General features: G+C 46.5%; 1 protein-coding gene across 1 annotated transcript in view; it reads left to right on the forward strand.

Moving 5' to 3' along the window:
* The window catches only part of LOC104408860 (pre-B-cell leukemia transcription factor 3-like), a gene marked incomplete at its 5' end in the record, with an annotated part of 20422 nt that extends 7931 nt beyond the window's left edge, over positions 1-12491 (forward strand). The window contains 4 exon segments of the mRNA XM_010018587.1: positions 5692-5857; positions 7012-7124; positions 7962-8051; positions 10917-12491. Of these exon segments, the coding sequence (XP_010016889.1) occupies positions 5692-5857; positions 7012-7124; positions 7962-8051; positions 10917-11009 (462 nt within the window).
* Between the last annotated feature and the right edge of the window lie 12626 nt (positions 12492-25117).

Consider the following 25117-nt stretch of genomic DNA (forward strand, 5'->3'; position numbering starts at 1 on the left):
AATGCAACCAGGCCCTGCAGAAAAGGCAGCGTACCTGCAGGTGGCTGGGGTTGTGCTGGGGTACAAACATAGAATTAAAAGAGCAGTAAGATTAGCACCCTACTTTAGGTCAGCTTTCTCTGCGCAGTCAGTGGGATTCTTTCTGAGCCTTACTGTCTGTTATGAATTCATTACAGCTTCCCATTATTTCAGGGGAAGGCCAGTTTATTGACAAACATATAATCTATCTCTATAGATCAGAATTTCTTTGATTGCTGGAAGTTGTTTTTTCTAAGCCAGCCAGAAATTCAGTCTCTCAATACACTGAAGTGACACCAGTGGTTTCTCCAGTAAAAATATATTAGGCAGATTTCCTCCTTTTATCGCATATAACAGATGTTACTGTGAAGTTAATGTGAGAAAACCAGTGTCTCCCTAATCAGAAACGTGCACTGTTGTTGACTACAGCTGCCAGAGTACCTTAGTAGCTCTGGACTGGGGTCTTGCAGTGATGCTCAGGCCCATGGCACTGCTCCATTGAGCTTTCCTTCACTTTCCTTCACCAGATAGTTCATAAAGCAGAACAACACTTGGCATTTCTTGTGGTCTGTACGTTTGATAGAAACCCAAATTATTCCCACAGCAAATCTGTCCATTTACAAGTGGCTGTGGTGATGGGCAGGATATTTTAGGATGAAATTCGGCACCAAACTCATTCCCAGCTGCTGTGGATGCCTGGGACCAGCCAAACAGCCCAAGTGCCTGGCACCTTGGTCCGTAGCCCTACATCATGTTGCTGGGTCCAGTCCTCTTGACATGAGATGGTTTATAGCAATTCCTCCAGTAAATGGTGTCCAAAACTCTTCCCACGTGAGCCAAGGCAGGCTGCTGTGTAGTTAGGAGAGGCAATGCCATCAACACCAGCTTGGAGAAACCAAAAGTTCTTCATCCCTGCTGGCAAATTGCATATTGGAGAGGTTACATGGTAGAGAGCACAACAGACCTGCTGCGAAGAGGTGTTTTCAACCAGCAGACAGTGAATTGTGCCTGGCAGAGAAGGAGTTAGCGATGCCACAGAGTGGACAGATAAAAAGCTAGATCTAGATAAGGCTGAAGTGACTGAAGGAAATGAGATGGAACATTTGAGAAGCCATAACTGATTGCTTCTAGTGTTAATAGATCTGATTTCTTTCTTAATTGGTTGTTTGATAAGATTTAATGTATGTGTTGTAAATGAAATAAAAGGCAGGCAGATGGTCCAAAAACGTCACAGCAACAGTAAGCCTGTGACATGAATATAGGTTTGTCTCTTTAATATTTGATACAAGCATGAATTAGTTGTTTCTTGAATCCATTAGGAAGTCTGCATGAGCGATGGGAATAGCTGCACTGCGTCCCCTGTAGCATCCTGAGCTTTGCAGGGTGACATTTTCCAGGCTGGAGCAAGGGCAGTGCTGGGCACACAGCCTGGGCTCTAGCTGCCACAGGTGCAGGTCCGGGGCCACGGCTGGAGCTTCACTCTGTCAAAGTACTGTAAAAACCTCTGGATGATGGGAAAGCCTGAACACGGGGTAATACATCATCTGATGGGAGAGGAGCATGTATGTGAGAGAGGGAGTGCCTGTGATCAGCTGGTTGCTTAAGTTCCTGATAGATCTGCTGTCACAGCTGGAAAATGTGAACACTATGGATATCCTAATCTTTGATTTTCAAAGGCATTTCCAAAGACTGCACAGTGGGACTGCAGGGTTGGTATTTACGAGGTCAAACTGGGCTGGAGTTCTCTTTCTTTGTACTGAAAAATGTATGTATTTTTGAGGCCATGTAGCAGAAAAGCTCTGAGCAAGCACTGTAAAATAGCCCAGTGCACACTGCTGTAGTGGTTGGCAGCAGAAGTCAGAGGATGCAATCCAGAAATCAGGGGTGAATTGAGCAGTCTTTTCAAATACTGGCAGGAGTAGCATCGCGTGGGATAAGCAATGGCATCCAAGCGAGTGACTGAGCTACACCTCGCTGTGGGCTTCCAGGAAAATTCCCTGAGCACACGTATTTCCAGGCTTGACCAGGAGTCCCTCAGCCATCAACGTACCTGACACTGTGCCCTATTTACCTCCCGTGCTACAAATGCCCTGGAGGTACAAAAAAAGCTGGAAAATGGGGGGTGGGGGGGAATACCCATAAAGTTAACAGATGGCTTTCCAAACTCCTGGAGGTTACAGTTGGTGTTTGATGAAGAGGCTTTGTCCTTCTCCTGGCTGAGCCAGGCTTCCCCGGTAGCCTCTCCTAACGATGATCCAAGGTGTTTCTTCCTTGTACTGTAAGTGCCTTGTAAACGCTGGGGGCAGATTCATGGCAGAACATTTTCTCCGTCAAACACTTAATTAGTGAGTGTTTTGGGTCGTCCTCCCCCCCAGATGAAGCAGCTCACTGGAAATCTTGCTGCCATAGCACTTCACCGAGCTGCAAAGAAAATTGTCTCTCGGAATCATTTAGTTGCAGATGGGAGATAGATGGTTTCAGTTTTGATATGGGTGTTTAAAATAATGTGTAGAGAAGGTTTTTCAAGAAAAGCATAAAGGCAAACTATTTATTAGGATGAACATCTCACACAATTTCATTTTTAAGAGTATGGAAAAGGTAATTCTAGGGAAAAAAATGTCCTTAACGGAGAACATCGTCGGCTGTAATTTAGAGCTACCCGATCAGCACGTGTTGGAGGGAGATAAACTGTATCATCTGTTCTCCCCTTACCATGGCTGCGAGGCTGATGTTTTATACTTTTGCAGATGAGCCTCTTTCAGGGTGTCATGAACAACTATCAGTCTATCATACGGGCTATAGAGAGGGCATAGTCATTGCTGAAAGCGTGTCAGTGGATTACAGCAATAAAATTTTTCACTGCTTCAAACAAATGAAGGATGTGGTTGACAAGGGAATATATTTACTGTTCTTTTAAATAAAGAATGCAGGAGCTGGTTTTCAACACCCTTCCTGCCCCTGCTACTTTGGAGCCTGGGCCTGTTTCTGTAAGCAGCTTGATAGGGAGAGCTGTGGATATATAGGCTCTTAGCCCTTCACTTCATATGGGAAGCAAGTTAAAAGAGATGCAAGCTTAATTAAATAGTTTCTAGAGGTAAATTTCTTAGGTTTAGATCAGGTACCATAATTGTGCCACATTGGTTTTCAAAATTTTCTATTTTGTGCCATTTGATTGCGTGTGGAACATAAACTGTGCGCTACAAATGCTTGGAAACACAGTGGAAAAATGTCTGTGATCCATAAATATGTAATTCACTAATTTCAGCAGTGATGCTCTCATGTCAGCTGCATCTTCTGCAGAACGAGTGCTGATTTATCCCATGAAAGCAGCCAGTGCGCAGACACGAGGCAGGCCTGCCCCATCCCAAATCCCACATTAGGCATCTTGATGATTTAAGTAATAATTTATTGTCTTTTTATTTAACATTGCAATTAACATGATAAATAAGTGCAACAGTATTGTTTGAAATGTAATATACAATTAAGCCCAATTAATTAATTGGCCTTCAATGATCAGGAGGAGAAAGATGTTCGTTGTTTTTTTTATGTGAAGAGATAGTTTGTTTTGATGAAAAATGTGTTGTGAAGCAGCTTTCAATGGAAACAACTTTCATTTTTAGGGTAAGCACAGGCTGGGTGAGGAGCCAGGGAGGCTCTTCCCAATCCTGGTGCTGACTGGGAGCAGCCCAGCACCAGCTCCAGCATCCCAGCCCTCCCCTGGGCAGGGTGAGGTGTGCTCTGGGCGGGCAGGGGAAGCTGCAAGCAGCCAGCACAGCCCCACAGGAAGAATTCCACAGTGGTAAATCCAGCCTAAATCCTGCTCAGCACTGCTTGAGCAGTGACCTGCTCCCATCCTGGACACATCCAGCCGCCCATGTCGGCCGTGCACGCCTGGCTGCTGCCAGAGCCCTGCGCGTCCCCGGGCCGTGGCACGCTCTGCTGCAGCGTCTCGCTGATGTGCGGAAAGTGTCCTTTGGCCGGGAGGCAAAGGGACCTGGGATGTGACTGCGGAAGCCCAGAGGGTGCTGTGGTTTCCCGGGATGCCGTGCTCTGCCGGAGCACAGGGTGCACGCTTTGGTCTCCCAAATAGTTTAACATTTGTGGGTATTCATTTAGATGTGGTGTGCAGGTTAAACATAACGTACGATCGCTGCTCCTCTCATTGCTTCCAATTAAACCTTGCTTGTTAGTTTAACCTCTAGGTAATCCCATCAAACAATTGATGTCAAGGAAACACTGCCCACAGTGGCTCTGGATGAGTGGCCATTAATTTTAATTGCCTTGATATTAAAGATTAAGAAGTATTGGGACTAGCAGAATGGAAACGATCTGATGTCAAGCAAATCCACTCGTTGAGGCTTCCCCAGGCTGCTGGTGATATTAAAATTTTACTGTGAGAATTAAATAAACCTTTATTAGTGATGGCTGTTGTTTGATTGGTCCAGGGGCATGCATAAACAGAGGGGTCTGCACACATCCATGGACAATACAGTTGATGTACAGAGATTCCTCAATTATGAAACTGTTAATAAAGCATAATCTGATTGTCCACAATAATTATTTGCTAGGTTTCATTAATGTATTATTGCTTCTTTGACTGACAAGGTAATATTAAGTGCAATATATAGAATACGGTGGAGTATCACCTAGGGAATAGAATGTATAAGGTACCTTGCGTAGTACTGTTAAAAGCTACAGGCTTTTCATTAATTGTGTTTAAACAAAAGCTGTGCTACATAAAATACAGCAGGATTTGTATCCTGCCTGCAGTGGGGTGCCTCACTGGACTCTGTAGTGGAGCATGGGATGGGAGAGGTGCTGCAGGGCTGCCATGGCTCGTGGGGGAGCACAGGACCCCACCCTGGCCTCACACCATGCCCAGGGCCTGGGTGATAACCACTTGTGTTATTGCTGGTCCCCTGTCCTTTACCTCTGTGTTGTTGCAGATGCTCTTTTGTCTCATTAGCCATGCCTGTCGTCCGTGTTACAAACTGGGTTTGTTGTTTAGGAGCTCTGTTACAGCAGCTGAAGTTAAACAAAGCCACTGAGAAAGACTGTACCAACTTTCCTGAGTGGCTGCAGCCGTGACCTCTGTGTGGGTCAATAGTTGGTGCCCCGTGAGCCATCTTGGCTTCAGTACAGTATCTTCAAAGGGAGATGACAAAGTGGCTTCTCAGCCATTACTGATTTATATGATTCCTTTCATTTTCAGCCAACCAAACGCGATTCTATGAGTGGGCTGCCAAGGTTGTTCCAGCCCAAAAACAAAGAACAATTGCTCTCACTACCTGCTCACCCTCACTTAACCGGACCTTGGTCCTCCTTGAGCAGCCTTCGGGGTCTTGCATGATTTTGTTGACAAATGGCTCATAGTAGTAGGAGACAATGCTGTACTAAATGCTACAGCAAGCTCCAGGATATGTGTCATCATCAAAGAGTCACCCCTCATGCATCAGTTTGCCAACAGAGAAGCAGAGCCAGATCACACTCATATCCATAGTAACGTTTAACAGCTTCTCCGTTACAGCTTAGTTGATTGGAGTACCCAGCAGATATGGTCTGGGGGCTGGGACATGGGCATTTGCCAGACCAAACCTGACATCTCAAAGGGATCATGCTTTGCCAGGTCAAGTGCTTTGTGTCCTTCACCCTTCCCACTTCTCTCCACTGCAGGTGTCCAACTGGTTTGGCAATAAGAGAATCAGGTACAAGAAGAACATCGGGAAGTTCCAGGAAGAAGCCAATCTCTACGCGGCAAAGACGGCTGTGACCGCAGCGCACGCCGTGGCTGCGGCCGTCCAGAACAACCAGACAAACTCCCCCACCACGCCAAACTCTGGTATGTACCTGGCTTGTGTTAAAGCATCCTGAAGGGCAGTCCCTAAAGGATGGTGCCCCAGGGAGTCTGGCTGGGCTGCAGCTCCCTAGCAGACCTACTTGTGGTACCAAGACCATTGCAAGGGCTGAGCGCTGCTGAAGGTGGTCTCAATGGCTTCAGTGGTGAAGCTCCCGCAGCCTCACAGGGGAGCAGAGCAGGGCCCTCATTAATTCCTGCAATGGTAACGTCTGCTTGGGCTTCTGGCAGCTTCTTTGTTTCTATAGATATTTTAAGCTTTTTCTCATTCAATGAAAATAACCTAAAATGAGGCAGAGCTCCAAGTCTGTTTTTGTAAGAACCGTTAAATTTATTGTCAAGATAAGAACAAAACAGAGGAATATTTTAGCATGCACTAATTAGAATTTAAACTCCAGGTTGCTTGAAATGGAGTTGATATTTTTATATATAGAAATCTAACAATGCAGCTTTTATTTTAGAGTTGCTCCGCCACATGTTCTTCTGCAGTGTTTAAAAATTGCCTCGCTAGTGTGTTGCTGACATTTTGCAAATCTAAGCATTAAATTAGGAGGGGGAGCGTGTAAAGAGGAAGTCACTTTTTTGGGCTCCAGAGGCAGAGGTTTCCATGAAACACAGATGTGTTTGACACTATTTATAGTGAAGTTTTCCTGCGAGTTAGTTGTAGACAACTTTTAAAGAGTGTAAAGATCCATGGGGAAAAAAAAAACCCTTTTAAACAAAAGTAAGAAAAAGGTTCCTCCTCTGAGGGTAATAAATCAGCTAATTAGAAATTGCCATTTCCTTGTGAAGGAGACATGAAGCACAGACCCAAAATGAGTTTTTCTCCGAGTGTTTGGTGATAGCATCTCACAGTGGAGCAATCCACCGGAGGAAAGCTCTCGACATGAAAACCTGTTGTTGTACAGGCTGCTCTTCCACAGGGAAAAGCTGACCTGGGTTGCATGGGGCTTCCAGCTTTCCCAGCTCCTGGGTGGCAGCCAGTGCTCGCCCTGCACCGGGGCCAGCAGCTTTCCCTCTGCTGTGCGCTGCCTTTCCTTCTCTTCTCCTGTCTTCTTCTCCTTCCCCTGCCCTCAGGTCTCTGGGGTTATATATTTGCGGCTCTCTGTTATTCAGCTACCTAACTCTTTCCTTTCCAGGTTCTTCTGGTTCTTTTAACCTCCCAAATTCTGGGGACATGTTCATGAACATGCAGAGTCTGAATGGGGATTCTTACCAGGGGTCCCAAGTCGGAGCCAATGTGCAGTCACAGGTAGGAGAAATGCCCCAAAGTAGGGCCTTTCTAGCAGGGTAGGGTTTGGGCTAAAAATTCCACCTTACTCTGGCTCTATTAAATGGTCTGTGCCTCGCTGCAGAGTGGAGGCTGCTTATTTCTGAATGTGACCTACTCTTACTCCGGCATTGAATTTCACCAATATCAAGGAAAGAGCGATTTTTTTCTGATTGAAATTTTAAGCTTTGTGAATGCATTCGGCTCTGGCTTGAGCTCATGGAATGGGATTGGGTGCGTCTGACTTCCATGGACACTGTAAATCCAGTGAATTTCCTTTCTTTTCTCCTTTCTTCTTTTTTTTTTTTTTTCCCTCCCCCTTTTTTTTTTCTTTTTTAAAAGCCATCTTTCTTTCATTGATTGGACAAGCCTTTATTTATTTATTTACTTATTTAAATGTCAGAACTCATCTAACTGAGCTATTAAAATACAACTCATTCTCAGTCACTTTTCCAGTCCTCCCAGACAGGGCTAACTCCACGTTCTACATGCAGTACCTATGCCATAATCTCTTCCCATACATGCAAGCACATACAGACATATCAATATGCACAGCACTTTGCTGCAGACACTTAAGAAGGACCTACAGGACGCAGAGCTGTGAGGAAGTTGTTGTTTGGCTGGTGTGAGAAGCAAGATGTATGGGTTTTAACATGCAAGGATTTGTTGAAATTCTGCCAGTCATCCTTGATTGATAAATTTGCCTTTCATAGAAGATGCTAAACCCTTTTGGCTCACATAATTCAAAATGTTGCCTATTGTAAGTGATGATGTTTTAATAGATTTGGAATGATGAATTTTGTTTCCCCTTACTTTAAGGTGGATACCCTGCGTCATGTTATCAATCAGACGGGAGGATACAATGATGGCTTGGGAGGAAATTCACTGTACAGTCCACATAATTTAAATGTGAGTACCCAGGGGAACAATAGTTTGGAGAGCCATAAGCACAGTGTCAGGTAAATGCAGTCATTAATACATGTATTAATTACTCTTGCAATAGTGTTTTTTAATACTGCTTCTTTGGGGATGAACCACGGAATAGCCCTTGGTACAGCTCTTGATAACATGAGAAGAGAGAAATTCCTGGAGCTGTGACTATAAGCAGTTGGAATTTTTATAATTTTCAGCCTTATGAGTTAAAAAGTAATAGCCTTGGAGAGAAGGCTCCTGTTCTTCACCCGGAGATGGCCAGATAACTCTGTACTTGTGTTTGTTATTGCCTGCAATCAGACACCAGCACTGTGCTTTTGATATACTTTTAGCCATTTCAAGGGTGCACATTTTTCCTGTGTTTGAGAAGTACTTTTGGCCTTGTTACTCCAAACGGGAGAGAGTAGTAAGTGTGGCAAACAGATGCTAGTAAATTGAGGGATTATAGGCTTGATGGTGATAGGTGCTAAATGTCCTACCTCTCGCTGTAACCGATGGGATCTGACAGTGCTCAGACCCTCGCAGGCTGGACCCCGTGGCCTGCACACGAGGCGCCAGGATAAATAAACGCAGAGATCCGTTCTTCTGTCGGCATGAAAGCCTGGGATGAAATACCACCCACGGCAGCAGCCTCTGTGGTGAGGGCTCCATGGCAGATCCTCTTCATCCTTCATTTCCAGCTCGTTTCTCTCATTTATAACTTCAACGATTAACGCCTTATGGGGGTGTTTTTAATGTTTCGTATTTGCTCGAGAGGTGATTTTCATTTGTTTTCCTTCATATTCATGGACTTCAGCATTACTGTAGAGAATTCCCTGTCCAGTGACTGTCACCCCCATGCCAGGGGCTGTCCCCGTGTCTCACAACCCGCTGTGGGTCGGCATGTGGGTGCTGAGCATTGTCGGGAACCCACAGAGAGGGAAAACAGGGACACCCAGTGTGAGACACTGCAGCCACAGGGAATGGGAGCTTTTTCCTTCTTTTTGGGTTTCCACTTGCCATGAGAGTAAATATTAATGATTTAAAATGTGATTGAAGATGTTCAATTGTAAAGGGAGAAAAGTACCATTAAATACTCAAATCTTTTACATTTGAAATGTCAAATCTTTCTTTTTGGGTTTATAAATAACTCATAATAACCCACAACAAACCATATAAAAAGCCTTTTAGTTGCATTTCTCCTTTTTCATTTAAGTGTTTTGAAATGCTTCAGAGAATTTGCGATATCCTTATCAACATGATAAAATATGAAACTGTGATTGCCTGCAGCATTTTACAGACATGAATTCCATCTTCACTGATGAGGCCTGATAAGGCGCTGTTGTATAATACAGTGCATAATCTCAAACCACCAGAGTAAGGATTAATTTATTTGAAAAAAAGAATGCTTGCTGACAACCTCTCCTCCAGCTGCCAAGCTGAGTAAAAATATTGTACATTTGTTGTTTATAAATTTGGATAAAAGAGGAATGATGTTTACTTCAGATGGAATATCTTCAGACTCATATCTGCACAAGAGTTTTTCTTTCTCTAAGTAGATTCTCATATCTTTAAAAAATAAAAAAGCAGCGGTGCCTCTGCATTTGGAGTAGGATTTTGTACCGTTTGCAGTCTGCATCTGCACACTTGAGTGTTTTAAAGCGGGTGGTGAGGTTTCAGCCTTGACGTGATTGCGGGTTGGTGTTGCTGTTAATTTTACTTAAGAGAAGCCAAACCTTTGCATTTGTCAGGAGAAGAGCTCCTCTGTTTGCTGGTTTTCATCTGCAAAGGAGATAATTATTACTGAGCTTTCTTTCTCCTCCCGATGAAGCCATGAAGCGTTTTCTTTTGTCGTGATAGATGAACAATGATTTCAATGTAAAATCCAGCCAGGTTGGGTGCGGGGGCTTGAGGGCTGACACCAGGCAGGCGTGAGGTCCCACATGCTGCCATCGCTCCCTCTGCCCCTTCCTCCCGGGAGAGCACAGTGTTCCCACAGCCCACTGATGGTTTTGGTAACGAAGCACGTCATGATGGCATTAGCATAGGCTAACCTTTCCCTGCCGGGAAGCATCCCTGCCAAGGCCGGGGGCGCTGGGAGCGCGGGGCTCTCGCGGGCTGTGCGGAGAAGCCTCCCCGTCACTTCCACTCAGCGTCCCCCAACTCATGAGCCCCGCGCCTCCCTCTTCTTGACTGACATAAAAATATGGAGCGACAAGCTGTCTGCCAGAGCAGAAATTTGATCAGACATTGATTTCAGCAATTGCCTCCATTGCCCGAGACATAAGGCAAATTTGTTCCTGAGCGCTGCTCGCGCTGAGGCAGGGCTGGGGCCGGCGGCGTGCGGAGACACGGAGCGGCGTCCGGAACACGTTTAGAGATAATTGGAAAGCCAACCCCAGCAGCCCTTTCCCGCCTCTTTGTGTGCCAGGGTCCGCAGGTGGAGGGCTCTGCTGGGTGGAGAATGGCAATTCCGAACTTTGGGAAGCAAGGGGGTTAAACACAGATTGCCCCAGACTTGTCTTCTCAAGGGAAAAGCCGAAGTGTTGGCTGAAGGGATGTTCTTCATTAAAGCGTGGATGGTCTTTGCAGAAATCACAGAGTCCTAATTGCAGCTCACATCTGGCTAAACGGCTGCTGGTCTCTCAGCTTTCCTTCCTGCTGCAGGCTCTGTGTCCAGCATCCCTCGCCTAACGCCAGCCACTTTTTCCTTACCCGAATTCTGCAGCCAGAGGGAGTGTAGGAAAATGTCCTTCCCAGAGCATCTCTTCCCAAACCCCGGGCTTGCCAGTCTGATATGTTCAGTGTATGGTGTAATTAATATGCGTAATGGTATCAATTGAATTGTTTTTCCCTTTTCAGGCTAATGGAGGCTGGCAGGACGCAACTACTCCATCTTCTGTGACTTCCCCTACAGAAGGGCCGGGAAGTGTGCACTCTGATACCTCTAACTAATCTCCTAGCAACACTTTTTCCCTGAGCTGAGATGCCTTGATTAGCGCATTCAGAGTCACAGGAGAAAAAGGAAAAGAGTTTTTTTGTAGCCAACCACCTACAGCTTTACTGTAAAACCTTGTCTTATTAGAAAACTTGGTAAATCTGTTTTTTAAAGGTATCATAATCATTTGTATTTATACTTAAAACACACAATGTTAAAAAGCACTTTATCCAATTAGGCCAAGATTTAGCATTGTTTATAGCCCTGTAACTATTTTATCATAATTTATTATCAGCAGTTTTAACAATGTTGGTCTAACAGTTGCCAATTACTTGGCCTTAAGGGTAAAAGTACAGGACAAGCTTAACCTCAATAGCAAGAGCAGACACAAAGGACCGCCTCACCTAAATTTAACTTTGTGCATATTTCCATGGAAAGTTGAAATGAATTGCAGCCTTTGATTGTGTTTAATCTTTTCATATCTCTTACAGAGTTGGAATAAACAGAGCTGTTCGGTTATTTCGGTTAACAATGGTCGTGTTTAAGAATCCTTATTCGTCACATTTTTGTTGTGATCTATTGTCTTACAAATTAGATTGGAAACCAGGAGCATCTTTTCTTGCTAAAACTACCCCAGACCCCGAGTCTCCTCCCTGTGTTTCGACACCGGCCATAGGTTGTTCTTAGGAGATGAAGACACTTGCTGCTGATGTCTGTGGAAGCCAAGACCCGGGGTTTTACAGTACGAGCTAGGTGCTGCACACGCCTGCCAAGACTTGGTACCTCTTCTTGGCAGCACACCACAAACAAAGGAAAAAAGCAAAGGATAAAAAGCACCATCATATGGAGTGTTGTACATAGTGTAGCAAAAGAGTATTTATACATCTCACCAATCAAACACAGCTTTATTACCTCATGCGAACTCATACAAACCAATAGACTTTCAACATGTTCTGTAGCTTAGAGTGCTCACTTACTACCTCTGAACGATACTCACGCTGTAGTTTGTCTCTTTCTTATCTTTTTGCATCTTGTAATTAACTCTTTGTTTCCCCATGAAATGTAATGTACATTGTAATCTTTTAAAAGAATCAGGGTTGCTTTGGCAACTTTTAAAGAAGCGAAAGTGGGAACATGGGGGTCTTGGGTTTAACACAAACCAGTGCAACTGTTGTAAATACTGAGAAACATTTTGAATGTTCTTCATCTTGTTACTAATCCACGCAAAAACCAACAACTAATTGTAATGCATACAGACTTCAGTATTCAGTACTGTATATTTCCCCCTGTGTAACAGGGGGCCCTTTCTTTCTCTCTTTTGTATTGTATGCGATTCTGAAACTGATTGAGTCATGAAAATAATTTGTGGCAGTGATTCTAATGTATTAAACCGTTTCGTGTTACTTTCTAACTGGATTACACCCTGGATTGAAAAGTCTTCCTCGTGGTAGTTATATGTAGTTTCAAACATGAATAAACTTTTTGCTTTCATGATCAAACGTTGACGTAGTTTCTTCCTGCTCAGTCGAAGTCAGACCTAGGAGCAAAAATTCAAGTGGAGGTGAAGGAAGGGGTCAGTCTGTTAGATGAGTTTAAAAATCATCATCATACTCCCTCTTGATTACCATCTTTATTTACCATTAACTTTGGAATTACAGCCTCGGCTACAAGTCTAATGTGATTATAACAATATTTTTCTTTATTAAACAAACTTTTTTGGAGGGACGTATATATATAAATGCTAATTTTAAATCTTTTTAATGAAGTAAAGGTCAATAACAGGTAATAGCCTATTTACCATATCTCAAGGAAATTGACTCACAGGAAATCAAATTAACGTTAATCACTTGCAGCAAATGGTCTTTGATAAATATAACTACTTACTACTCGGGTTAGTGGAGCTAGGCAGGAGGAGGCCAGCGCTCACTACTACCAGCCTATGTGAGGCTGGAGCCGAGGAGCTGCCATCCCTTTCCAGTGAGCTACTCGAGCCTTTAGGTGTTGTTTTGGTGGCTGAATGATTATTTGCATGATTTAGTTCGCTTGTGGGTCAGCTTTTATCAACAATTCTTGTATCGGTTATTGTGTAAAATACCTTGGTTTACCCCGGACCATGGACATCCTCTTCTCCCTCTGCATCCCTCATGCACCAGGTACTGCTTCTGACACAACTTCTCCATCAGTTTTAGAATCCAACATTGCCTCTTTCACAACAGGTGGTGCATTTAAATACATAAGTGAATAACTAGGCATGCATTGCAAAGCCTTCATTATCGTTTAACGGGAGATGGGGCAGATGGGGACTGTGGACTTCCGAAGACTTCTGTGTGCAGACGACAAAGCACTGAACGATTTGCATTTGCTAATGGAGCTCTCCAAGTCCATACACTTGGTGTTTATGCTCCAGCTCAATGGAAACAGTATTTTAAATGTAAAGTGTGTCAGTGGAGGCGTAGGCAGCGTAATGAACACACAGACGTCCCTCATCTTGATCACATCTCTGCTGGCCACAGGCAAGGACCTGTCACACACTGAGGAGGTTCATAGGAAGGCCATCAACAACCTTTGGGCTGCACTTGCATGCCCCATGCCCGCTGGGCATCATTAGCTTGCTTCTTTACAGCATTAAGGCTTTGGGTCCCTTTGAATTACAAGTGCAATTTGGCTTTTCCTTACATTGGAGAACAGCCACGTGGTTACATGGCAAATAATAAACATCCTATCCTTGAGGCTTGATCACACATCAGAAGGGTTTACTGCAAGCACCAGCATTAGGATCATGCTGCTGATGGTTTTGTGTTTCACCCAGCAGCTACACCCCGAAGGGCCGTCAGAGCCTTGTGCAGGAACAGTGGCTCATGCAAGGATCCCTGCTCCACGCACACACCCCGGGAAGGGATCTCTGCACCACCACATGCCCATCCTGGTGTGGGGAGGAGACCCTCATCCCTCCCACCCCTGGGACTGCTCAGTGGTGCCATCCTGGTTCCCTGGACCCAGATTTGAGCTGTTGGTGCATGTGAGCACTGCAGTGGCATGGGAGCAAAGCCACCAGCCCCGTCCCCTGTGGCTGTGGCTCCCGCCAGCCCTGGGAGGTGCCAGCCCAGAGACCCTGCACAGAACACAGCGGGAACAGCCAGGGATGCACAGTGGGAATCGCCATATCCCATGCCCGGCACTGACCTGATGAAGGCACCTGCTGCCATCACCGCTGTGACAGGCACGAGGATGTCTGGAGGACAGACCCTCAGTGTTCCCCATGTCACAGCTCGAACAGCCGCTCCATCGGACCTGCTGTGCCAGGAGCACCGCTGCACGGACACCGCACCAAGGAGCTGCCAGTGGCCGGGGTGTCCTGCAGGAGGGGTGGTGAGAGGCCCCAAGCCAGGAGAAGCACCCTGCAGCCCTCAAACCTTCGTGTGCCAAAAGCAAAGCAGGTGATGGTCTCTTCTCCCAGGCATTCAGACGCCAAGCTCCCTGCTCCCTGTGTACCTGGCCTTGGATACAACGAGGGATCCTCTGCCCAGGAAGGGAAGAGTCAGGAAGACTGTGACATTCCAGCATGGGAAAATCCATGCCCCATAGGACTGGTTCAACAGGAGCAGCTCTGCTGACACTGGAACTTGGTGCTAACAGTAGCGATGCCTTTTGCAAAGACCACACACGGCTTGGATGTAAGATGCTGATGCCAGTATCTGTGCCATGTATTTCCAATGTGATGAAAATAACTCGGAGTAACTGAAGATGTTTCCAGTTTGTGTTAATAAAATACATCTTTGTAAAGAATGGAATTCTTCAAAGATTGGCAAATTTTATTTTATTTCATTAGCTTTAATGTCACTGCCATATGGACTGTGAAGAAAAGTGAACCATTAGATCAGAGGGACTGAGTTATCAGCATGACACAGAAAGCACTGATACAATTGTTAAGGATAAGCCCTGGGAGTGATTTATTGCATGCATTGTATTAGCCACAGAGGAGTTATGATATGCTCCCCATTTCTGTATCATATTAGGATTTTATTAGTCTAATATGACACGGTAATATAATATATGATTAGAATTCCCATCCAGTTATCCTTCCCTTGGTGGCAGAGCAGGGGAAGGTTGTGTGCGCAGTAGCTTCCCAACCATCGCACCCACGGGTGGAGAGGGGGTGCCTGGGATGGCAGGGATGCTGAACTGGTCTCCTGGGCTTTCCAGGTGGGAAGTGGAAGCTGTGGGCATCCTGGGCACTGAATTTGTAATGAGTGAGAGCGGGAAGGGCGATGTGGCACTGAAATCTTTGCTGAGAGCCAAGCTGTGTCCTAAACGGCCTCAAGCTGCACCAGGGGATGTTTAGATGGAGCTGAGGAACAATTCCTTCCCCAGAGAGTGCTCAGGCATTGGAACAGGCTGCCCAGGGCAGTAGTGGAGTCACCGTCCCTACGTGTTCACACCCCGTGTAGACGAGGCCTCAGTGACAGGGGTTAGTGGTGGCCTTGGCGGTGCAGGGGAACGGTTGGACTTGATGATCTTAAAGGTCTTTTCCAACCTGTTTGATTCTCTGGTTCTCTGATTCTGTGACCGTGCTGCCAGTTCAGCTCAGCCCCTGGCTGCAGGATGCACTGACATGACACACTAATTGCAGTGCCTCATTACAGGATCCCGCTTGCCCCCACATCTCTCCCGGGGTGACCCTCCTCATGGAAACTCGACTTTCCCGACAAGATAAACTTTGCTTCAAAGTTTCCCTGGCATCTCCCGTCCACTTGTCACCAGATCCCCCCATTCCGCCTGGGAACAGGCTCTGGAGCAGACGCTGTTTGTAGCTTCGTTCTTGCCTCCAGCAGCAGCAGCAGGAGAAAAGAGAAGTTCAAGCATATCATAGTGCTACTAGGTGATAAATCCCCAAATCTATATCGAAGTCTATTTGATCATCTTCCTGTCATTGATATAATAAAAAGGATTAATTTATTGGAGACTGCCAAAACCCTCATGTGGCAACAAATTTAAGGATCTTGTTTACACAGGCTGATTAAAACCAATTACTTTCATTCATATCTGTGGCTACTAACGTGGATGCAGACGTGCATCCCTGTGTAGGGATGCTGGAGGTGCGTATATGGCAATGTGGCCAAGCCCTGTGAGCCCCTTTCCTGAGTGGTGGGTCCCCTTGGGAAGGTGGTGGGGACCCACTGATGTTCCCTCACCATTTGCTTTGGGAGAGCAAATGGGGCTGTTGCTCATGACAGGAGATCACCTATTAGCGCTATCTGTTGGAGTAATAAAAGGCTGCATTTTTTGGTGGTAAAATTCAGCATCAAGAGCACGCGTCATTAAATATGGAAATCCAGAATTTTATTAGCAATCTGCTAGATCTGAACTGACGCCAATTAAACAAAAAAGATATCATTTATAAAAAAGGCAGAGTTCAACTTGTATTAAATATGAAATGCAATTTTCTGCTGGTTGTGATTTATTACCGTTGGTACATTGTTCAAAGAAGCATGTTATATTTCAATAGAGAAATATTGTTTATTCATTAATATTTTAAAACTTGCTTATTGCTGGGTATGACTCTCCTGCAGAATGAAACTTATGATTTAAACCATGAATTAATAAACACATTTGAAAGTGTTAGACAATATCATAACCACTCATTTTTCATTTTACTGAGAGCGTATTAAACTTTTATAATTCTGTGTGTACTATTATTCTCCAAATAAAGGTATGGGCTCTAAATTACTAATTTCAGGTAAAGATGAGAAAAAGCAATAACATATGTTGGGAATCACTCACTATGTCATGCTAATATGGGCTCGGTACTTGTGTTGTTACATTATTCATAGATCTTCTGCTTAGCGCCACATACCCTTAACAGGGTTCCTGGGTACCCCAAGTGCTCCTCCATCAACAGATGGAGGGTTCCAGGTATGGCAGCACCATGGGGATGTGTCGTGCTCCTAATGCGAGGAAGCATTTGATAGAGGCTGACATCCTAAATGAGGCCGAAAATATTTGATACAAAACGTGATAAAGCAATAATGATCTCAGAGGCCTTGGGTTATCTTGGTTATTACCTGCACCCACCACTTGAATCAGCAGCATTAAGGGGTCCAGACCTGATACGTAGATACCTCTGAACTGATTAGTCCTGAGTACTTTATATAGACTCAACCTATCAGTGGCTTGATTTAAACTAACCTTTTTTGTATCTTAAAATCTCTCCTGCCGCAGCCTCGCTGTATTACCATAACAATAACTGGTATTTCAATTTTAAGAACTCATTTTTCCTCAAATAGAAAGTGCCAATCAATTTAAAGAGCAGAAGATGCACGCTCAAGGAACAGGCAGGGCATGTGCTCGGGGTGTCTCACCCTCTTGCTCCAAGCCATTGTGGCCGGGAAGCATTTTCCAGCACTGGACACACTCCTTTGTCACTGGCCACCGCACTCAGCTCTAGGGTGAAGGGGATTTACCCTGTAACCTTTAATCATGAGGGGTGGAAATAACTGAGCTGAGATTTGGAGCTTCTGCTCTAAATGATGGGAGGAGATGCCAGTAGCGGAGTATTGAGTGTGATGGACAGCAAACCCCTGCCCTTGGTGCAGCATCATTGGCCCTGTGGTGGCTGGAGAGGTAATGGAGGGTCCACAAGTGACCCCAGCAGAGGTGACTCCCTGTGGCTTGGTTGGATCCAAGGGCTGCAGCTTCACTTGCTGGCAGTGGCTCCCACCAAGGGGTTTCATGGAGGGGGGTCCAGGACACATGTGGGCAGTGGAGGGAGCACAAGGGCTGTGGTGGGGACTGCTCTGCCCCTCTCCTGGTGGATGGTGGGGTGATGCAGAGTGGCTGCTTGCACAATGGCAGCCCTCACACCCGACAGTTAATGTAAATTAACAATTCACTTCTTCGATGGGCAAAATGGATCGGCAAACCTTATTACTCCAAGCCAGTCAATTAATTAAAGTTCAGAGCTTAATCAAGTTCCAGTGGTCATACATGGGGCAGTGGGATTACTCTCTCCCAAGTACCACGCTCAGAGGTTAAATGAGAAGCACACGGAAAGGGCAGCAGGGCTGAGCCGGCTGCATCATGTCCATCACCCCGCTGCCCGATTCCTCCTCAAATCAGCCACTGCTTTATCCCACTGGACCCAGGGCAGCCCATGCATGAGCTGGTCCCTCTGGCAGCTTCCGAGTGTCCAGCAGGCTCAGCAATGAGCTCCAGTTCAGTGGCTTTGCCCTGCCAAGTCCAGTACTACAGGGTACCAGGTACCACAGGGATGCAGGGGGTGGGAGGCGTCAGTTCCAGCCCCAAAGCCCCTCGCCAGCCCCTCGCCACAGCAGCTCCTCAGCAGAGCAGGGCATGAAGGAGGGTTCACTTGGAAACCCATTTTACCTCCACCAGTAGACAAAGAGCCACAATAAAACTGGCTCCTGGCGCAGAAGAAATGGCTGCAGGATGGGGAGAGCTGGACACAAAACTGGAGAGGATGGGGATGGTGGGCACTGGCTGCCCAAGGCAGAGAAAGGAGGGGGAACAGCATTGAAACCGCAGGCCCCTAACAGAAAAATGTCTTTCCAATAGGCCTGACTGTGTGTTTCAGTAACTCTCAAGACCATCCATAACTGGGAAGGAGAAGCTGTCCAGCGCACACGGGCAGCAGATTCAATTAGGTTTCTCTCTCCCCAGAACGTGGCACAAGAAGCAATCTCTCTTTCTTGAGGAATGTAATAACAGAGTGCAATGGAAATGCGTCAAAGAGACTCGGAGAACAGGATCCCTGCCTTAAATCTTGAAAAGCAGTCAAGAAAAATATGTTGTTTACCTGAATTTGTTTTTCATAAGGTCTCCCAGTGGATTAATAAACTAACCTTTTGTCTGTGAACACCTGGTCCTACACCCCATCAATAATGCAAGCTTCACCTACTGCATTAATACACACTTAGAGGGGAGAGGAAGATTGCAGAAACCTAAACTGAAGCTACCAGAAAGACTGTGCTCATGACAAAGAGGTGACACAGGGCCCCTGCCCATCCACAGCTCCAGAAACAAGCGAGCTGGACCCAGACCCTTGGGCTGACCTTATGGCTTGTGCTGTCACAGACACATCTTATAAAGAACTGAAAGGATATTTTAGCTGCAAAATATATCCACAACAAATAATCAAGGCCAGAAAACATGTTTCTTTATAAGCCCTTTAATTCTTATTGCAGCTTGCAGTTGAATGGTGAAACATCCCATGTTCTGGGGCTGGCCACGAGAAAGGACAATGGAAATCAAACATCAAGTTTGGGCATCATCAGATGATGGAAACACCCCATTCAGAAGTGTCATGGTCAGCCCATGGGGCTGTGGGGACATTAAAAGAGCAAGGTGCCCCAACAGCAGCACACTGACAGCAGCACACCACTAAGTGAGTCTGTAGGCTCCAGCCTGGCATCCCTTAATTGATTGATAGGCTGGGACTGTCAGCACTTAAAGAGATAATTCAATTTATAAAATCCTATTAAGTAGTGAAAGATTTTTTGATTGTTGGATTGTTTCCTATGTTATGCAAGTCATTTTGGGCCTTTTCACTTGGAAATCCACTTCCTGGGACTGGCAATGGAGTCGTTCCTCATTGCAGGTTGATACTCAGGTGCTTAGAGCATGTGCCAACGAGGGACCTGGGCAGCAGAGACATGCTCCAGGCTTGCAGTGCCCCCATGTCCTGTGCCCCAGTGTCCTGCAGCCGTCGCTGTGGCTTTCCCATAACATTTGTCACGGGCACCGACTGGGCTCCAGCCGCAATCCCTGCATCCCAAACCATCCTCTCCCAAGATGCCAGTGCAGCACCACAGCACCCTGTGCTGGGTACCCCCAGCACCTTGGGTGACCCATGGGACACAGAGGCTCAGGTAGGAGGCCCCTGGGTTGCCGTGTGGCAGCAGAACTTTCTATTTTCAGTGCGTGCTCTTTGTTTCCATCCACCACCTCCACGCTGATGCAAACTCCCCTCTTTGGTTTGTTTCCATAGAAATCCTCAGCTGTAAATCCTTAAGTAACTTTTTTTCCCCTTTTATTTATAGTGTGCTATTAATGTCCTTTCAAGCCGAGGACTCCAGGAAATGAAATAATAGAAAAGGCACCACTTTGAAATGCATCCAGGCATTTATTGTTAGTAAGTGAAAAAGTAACATGAGCATTTAAAGAAAATATTGGCAGATAAATTGGGTTTTAAAGAAAATATAATTGGATATAATTTCTGCTTCATTCGGTTGGCTATTTATTGTTTTATTGACTTATTTTCTTTTATTTATAATAAGAAGCTTAAGCTGAAATTTAATTTTGTTGATATAAATATATGTCTTCATAGAAAAATTGGCGTTTAAAAATGTTATGCAAGACATTACTGGCTCTGATAAAAGCACACGGCTTTTGCAAGGGTTTGTTTTAAGTATTTCCAAACTCAGTAAATATGGAGCAGTGTATACAATCATCATTATCATAACAATTAGCATTATTCTAATTAATGGGCAGGGCTAATGGCAATGCATCCACATGGAAAATCGGTGCTCTCTGCATATCTGAGCTCTTCTCACTGTTTTTGCTGAGGTCTACAGAGTTTGAGCTTCTCCTTAGGAACAACCCTACCCCAAGCAGGGGCTGCCAAAACCCTGAAGCTTTTGGGATGAAGAAGGAGCCTTTCCCCTGTGGTGGGCTGGGGATGAAGCTCTCACCTGCACAGCAGCCAGACAGACTGAATCGGCAGCACCATCGGAGGCAGACGCTCCCTGTTAATCTTCTTGGAGAGGGTCAGCCCTCAGGCGATGTCCCCAGGAGGCTGCAGTGCCACCGCTGCCGGTGGGACATGCTCCCAGGGTCTCCCCACTGAGCAGCACCGTGGCCCGTAGCATGTTCTTGCATGTGCAAACAGCCCTTTCTATGGCAGGGGTTGGAACGGGATGATCTTAAGGTCCTTTCCAACCTAAACCACTCTATGATGCTATGAGTCCTCCAGTGATGAGCTCCCCCAGTGACCCACCAGCCCACACTGATGGGACATGGGGTTCCCTTGCTCCACTCCTCAGGATCCACAGTGGGATGGGGACACAGGTGCTGCCGCCCTGCCACCGCTGCTTGGGTGTCCCCAACCAGTATCAAGAGGGATCACTGTTCTTTAGGGTGTTGTGAGCAGTGTGACACCCCGGTGAGCAACAGGCTGTAGTCTCAAAGGCATCGGGAACAGCTCAAGCCCTTTCCTTTGCCATCCCTAACCCCTCCAATGGGATGACAAGGCACTGCACCAGTGTAGGGACCTTTCCACCACATAAGCACTCAGTCATTAGGGCTGAGAACAGCCCAACTCGTAACAGGGATGGCGCCAGACAACCTCCAGATGGTAATGGCTTTTGGATTCAAACCAGCGCTCCAGAGGTGAAAGGCTGCGTGCTCCATTACCAACCCCCTGAGTCACCCGGTCCCCCTGAAATATGTCATGAACACTTCAAACCTTTCCCTTTTTATAGGCAGATTTAACTGCTGCACATAACGGCTTATATCAACAACAGGCGGAAAAAAATGGCCTACAAAGAACAGGCCTGAAATGGTAAATATTTAACAGGTCCTCTCCGTCCTTTCCTTATATGTATTAAAATAATTAGTTTAACAAAGAGGACTTTGTTCCCCTGTGTTTGAGCCATGACGGTGTCTGGCACAACAGTACGGCTGTAATTCAGTCTCTGGGTTTCGCTGGCACTTACACACTCTGCTTTGAGCTGCTCTCCCAGTTTATAGTGTCAGCAGAACATCTTGATTGAATTACAGCCTTGTATTCAGTTAGGAGCCATGTATTATTCCAGATGCAGTGGAGTTGTAGGTATCTGTCTGGGCTCACTTGGGGAGATAGATCCCCAGGAAAATCAGGAGCCCAGATGTGGGATGGGCATGGAAGAAAGCCCCCGTATTCCCACTTTGCCCACAGTGAGAGGGTGGCAGGATGGTGATGGTGAGTTCCTGCCCGTTGCTCTGGCCGCACCAAGCACCCCACATCCTCCCAGTACAAGGGACCAATGCCAGGCACTCAGTGTCCCTGCCTGGTGTCCTTATTCCAGCCTCTTAAATCTGCCTGCTTGGGGCAGGCTTTGAAAGCAAGTGTCAAACAACAGGTTTCTCACCAGCCTGTTGTGCACATTTATTTTCCGCCATCCAGCCTGAACTTCAGGCCCTTGAAGCTGGAGATCACAGCAGCACTTGCCTTTGGCAGACCCCTGTGGGACCCATGCTGGATGAAGGGATTGGTCCTGGAGAGGAAGCAGCACTTTTAGTGTCCCTGGAGAACCCTCTGGTCTCAGCCCCTTATTCTATTCTGAAAGGCAAGAGGAAATCCTGTCCTGCCACACCATTGGCGTGTCCCACCAGAGAATGCCTCGGAAAAAGAGCCACATCAGCTCAGCTCATCTCGTAACTCCATCAAAACTAAACTAGGCTCTGGAAAACAGGATGGGAGGGATGAGGCACTGCGGAGGGGCTTGGGGTGTGCCAGAGGGATGGAGAGCAGCAGCAGCCCCTCGGGACAGCGTGATGCACAGGGTGCAGGAGGGGGACAGAGGGGACAGAGCTCTGCCAAGAGTCTGCCCTCCCCACAGGCTGCAGGGCGCTGTTGGTGTTCAGCAGCAAAGGGGTGGCAGGTTTCCCTCCATGTCCAGCACATCCTAAACTCACTGGGTGCTCTGAGCGGGCACTGCCTGGGACGCACAGTATCTGCGCCTTCCTGCCCTTCACCATGGCATTTTTGGGAGCTCTGTGGCTGGTCCCTTGGAAAGGCAGCAATGAGGACATGGGCTCTGCTATGGTTGCAGGCTGGAATAGCACGTGCGCAGGACGAAGCGTGGCTCTGTGCAAGGGAAGCCAGTGGGCGCTGGTGCTGCTTCCTGCCTTTGTCTGCACCCATAAGCGTGCTCCAGGACATGGTGGACCCTCATCAGCCATTGTCATAGGAATGCCCTTCCCCTAATTTGTCTTATTAATTGGAGACAGCGCATGGATCAGTCATTGTGAAGCTGGAATAATTGCAGACTCAAAATAGCCCACATTTAAGGTTTCACATGATAATCTCTTGCCTTGGAAATACTCATGATAGTGTAGCAGCAGGATTGGGTGCTCTGCAAGCCACTTTCTGGGAATGGGAAGGAGAGGAAAGCATCAAGTGAGGCAAATCCATGTTTCCAGCCGGGATGGGGGGCTCTAAAGCCCCATGCTTCATAGGGAGCCATGCGGGATACACAGGCATGATGGATCTGAGCCCCGGGAGCAGACCTGCCATCAGAGGCTCTCAGGGACACCCTGCTCAAGCAGATCCCACCTGGGCAGTGGTTCTGTGGGCTCCTGGATCCTTTCATTTCCACCTCTGGCAGCACCAGCTTGTGGGCGCCTCTGCCCTTGCAACAGGAGCCCGCATTAGCTCTGCCTCTGTAATGGGTTTCCTCTCTCATCTGCAGTGCCAACATTTCCAGTAGGATCTATATCTTTCCATAGGCAGTTTGTTTCATCACTGTAACATAATAATGTGCTGAGAAGAGCTCATAGTTGTGAATTAATGTTTAAAAGCTCTCACTTTTGGGTTGTTGAAATGAATGTTAATTTGACAAATGGCAGTCATTGGGATTGAGACGGCATTAACATGGAAATAAGAGTTAACCTCCAGCAGGGCAGATACAAGGTGAGATGAGCAGACGCTGCAGAAGCTGTAGTTTTTCACCTGATGCTCATACTGTAAATACTGCCAGTGTCCTATCTATTTATAGAACTGTAATTTAAAGGCTAGTTCAGGAAAATCTGAATGACATCTCCTTAAGAGAAGCAATCGTGGGGTATCTAGGAATATGTCAGGCAGCTCTCTTGCTTTTTCTCTCAAAAATACTCATATGTCCACTAAATCAATTTGCCTTTCTCTTGTAACTGCATTTGCGGGGCCATTCTTTTCCATTTTCTGTCACTGTCATACTCTAATTCATGTCACTCTGCAGCACGGGAGGGCCCAGCCACCAGCTCCACGGCATCGGCACTGGCGCGGCTCTCCCCATCCCTCCTGGATGTGGGGTTAAGGGTCCCACCCCACTGCTAATGCTGGCCCCTGGGGTTGATTCCTCTCATAGACACTGCTCTGCTCCTCTGGGGCTGGGAAATGAATCCCCTCAAAGCTGATCATACATGGTAGGGAACCTTCAGCTGTATGAACTGTGGGGTTTTTCCCAAGGATTCCCACAAATTGGTGTTTTTATTTACCCTGTTTCTATGCTTTTTCCTTCAGTTCTTGTTTAGGAAGAAGAGGCTTTCCAAACAGGGAAAAAAACATAATGCAAAAGCTAATGTTTAGCTACTTTACAAATGAACTGTTTCACTGGGCTGGCACACAGTGCTGAGCCTGGCTTGCAGCTTGTCCATGAGTCCACTGCCTGTATTCCTGTCCCAGGGGCTGCTGGAGCTGGGCACAGCACCGGAGGTGTGTGCTGCAGTACCTGACACCTCTATTTCCAATTTCCAATGATTTTTAGCTGTAGGTGTCCCATGCAACAAAAAAAAAACAGCAGCAAAAACCCTCCACCCAAAGTTTTCCATTTCAGTTTTGACACCAGGCTCTTCTCTGCTCCGTTTTTCCTTCCCATTGGCCAGGAGATCTCATTCTCCATGGCAGACGTCACAGCCTCCTTCCGCTGGCCAGGGCTTGGACACAGTGCAGATGCTCCCATGCTGCTGCCATCACTGTGGCCTGCAGCACACTGAGCTGCACTGGGGAGGAGGGCTCCTTGTCCTGGTGCTGCAGGAATGGGTCTGGCTCCAGAGCCTATGGGGACATGTGAACAGGAGCTTGATGCTGCTGAGATCAGGCTCCTTTCCTGAGCAGGAGTTCCCGAGCTGTCCCCCTCTCCCTGGCTCTCTAGACTGCCAGAAGGGAGCAATATCTTTGTTGTGAGCAGCAATAACAAGACCAGGAGTCCCCAATGCCAGTGCCTGGTGTTTGTGTACACCCATGTCCTTGCTCTTCAGCCTGCATTCATGTGTACCAAGCATTTCAGACCAAGATACTGCCAAAGCCCTACATCCTGGGAATAATTAGAGCAGAAAATCCAGGGGAAATAAAATCTGAGCTGAGGCC

This window comes from Nestor notabilis, unplaced genomic scaffold (assembly GCF_000696875.1).
Source record: "Nestor notabilis isolate BGI_N333 unplaced genomic scaffold, ASM69687v1 scaffold10257, whole genome shotgun sequence".
Lineage (NCBI taxonomy): Eukaryota > Metazoa > Chordata > Aves > Psittaciformes > Psittacidae > Nestor > Nestor notabilis.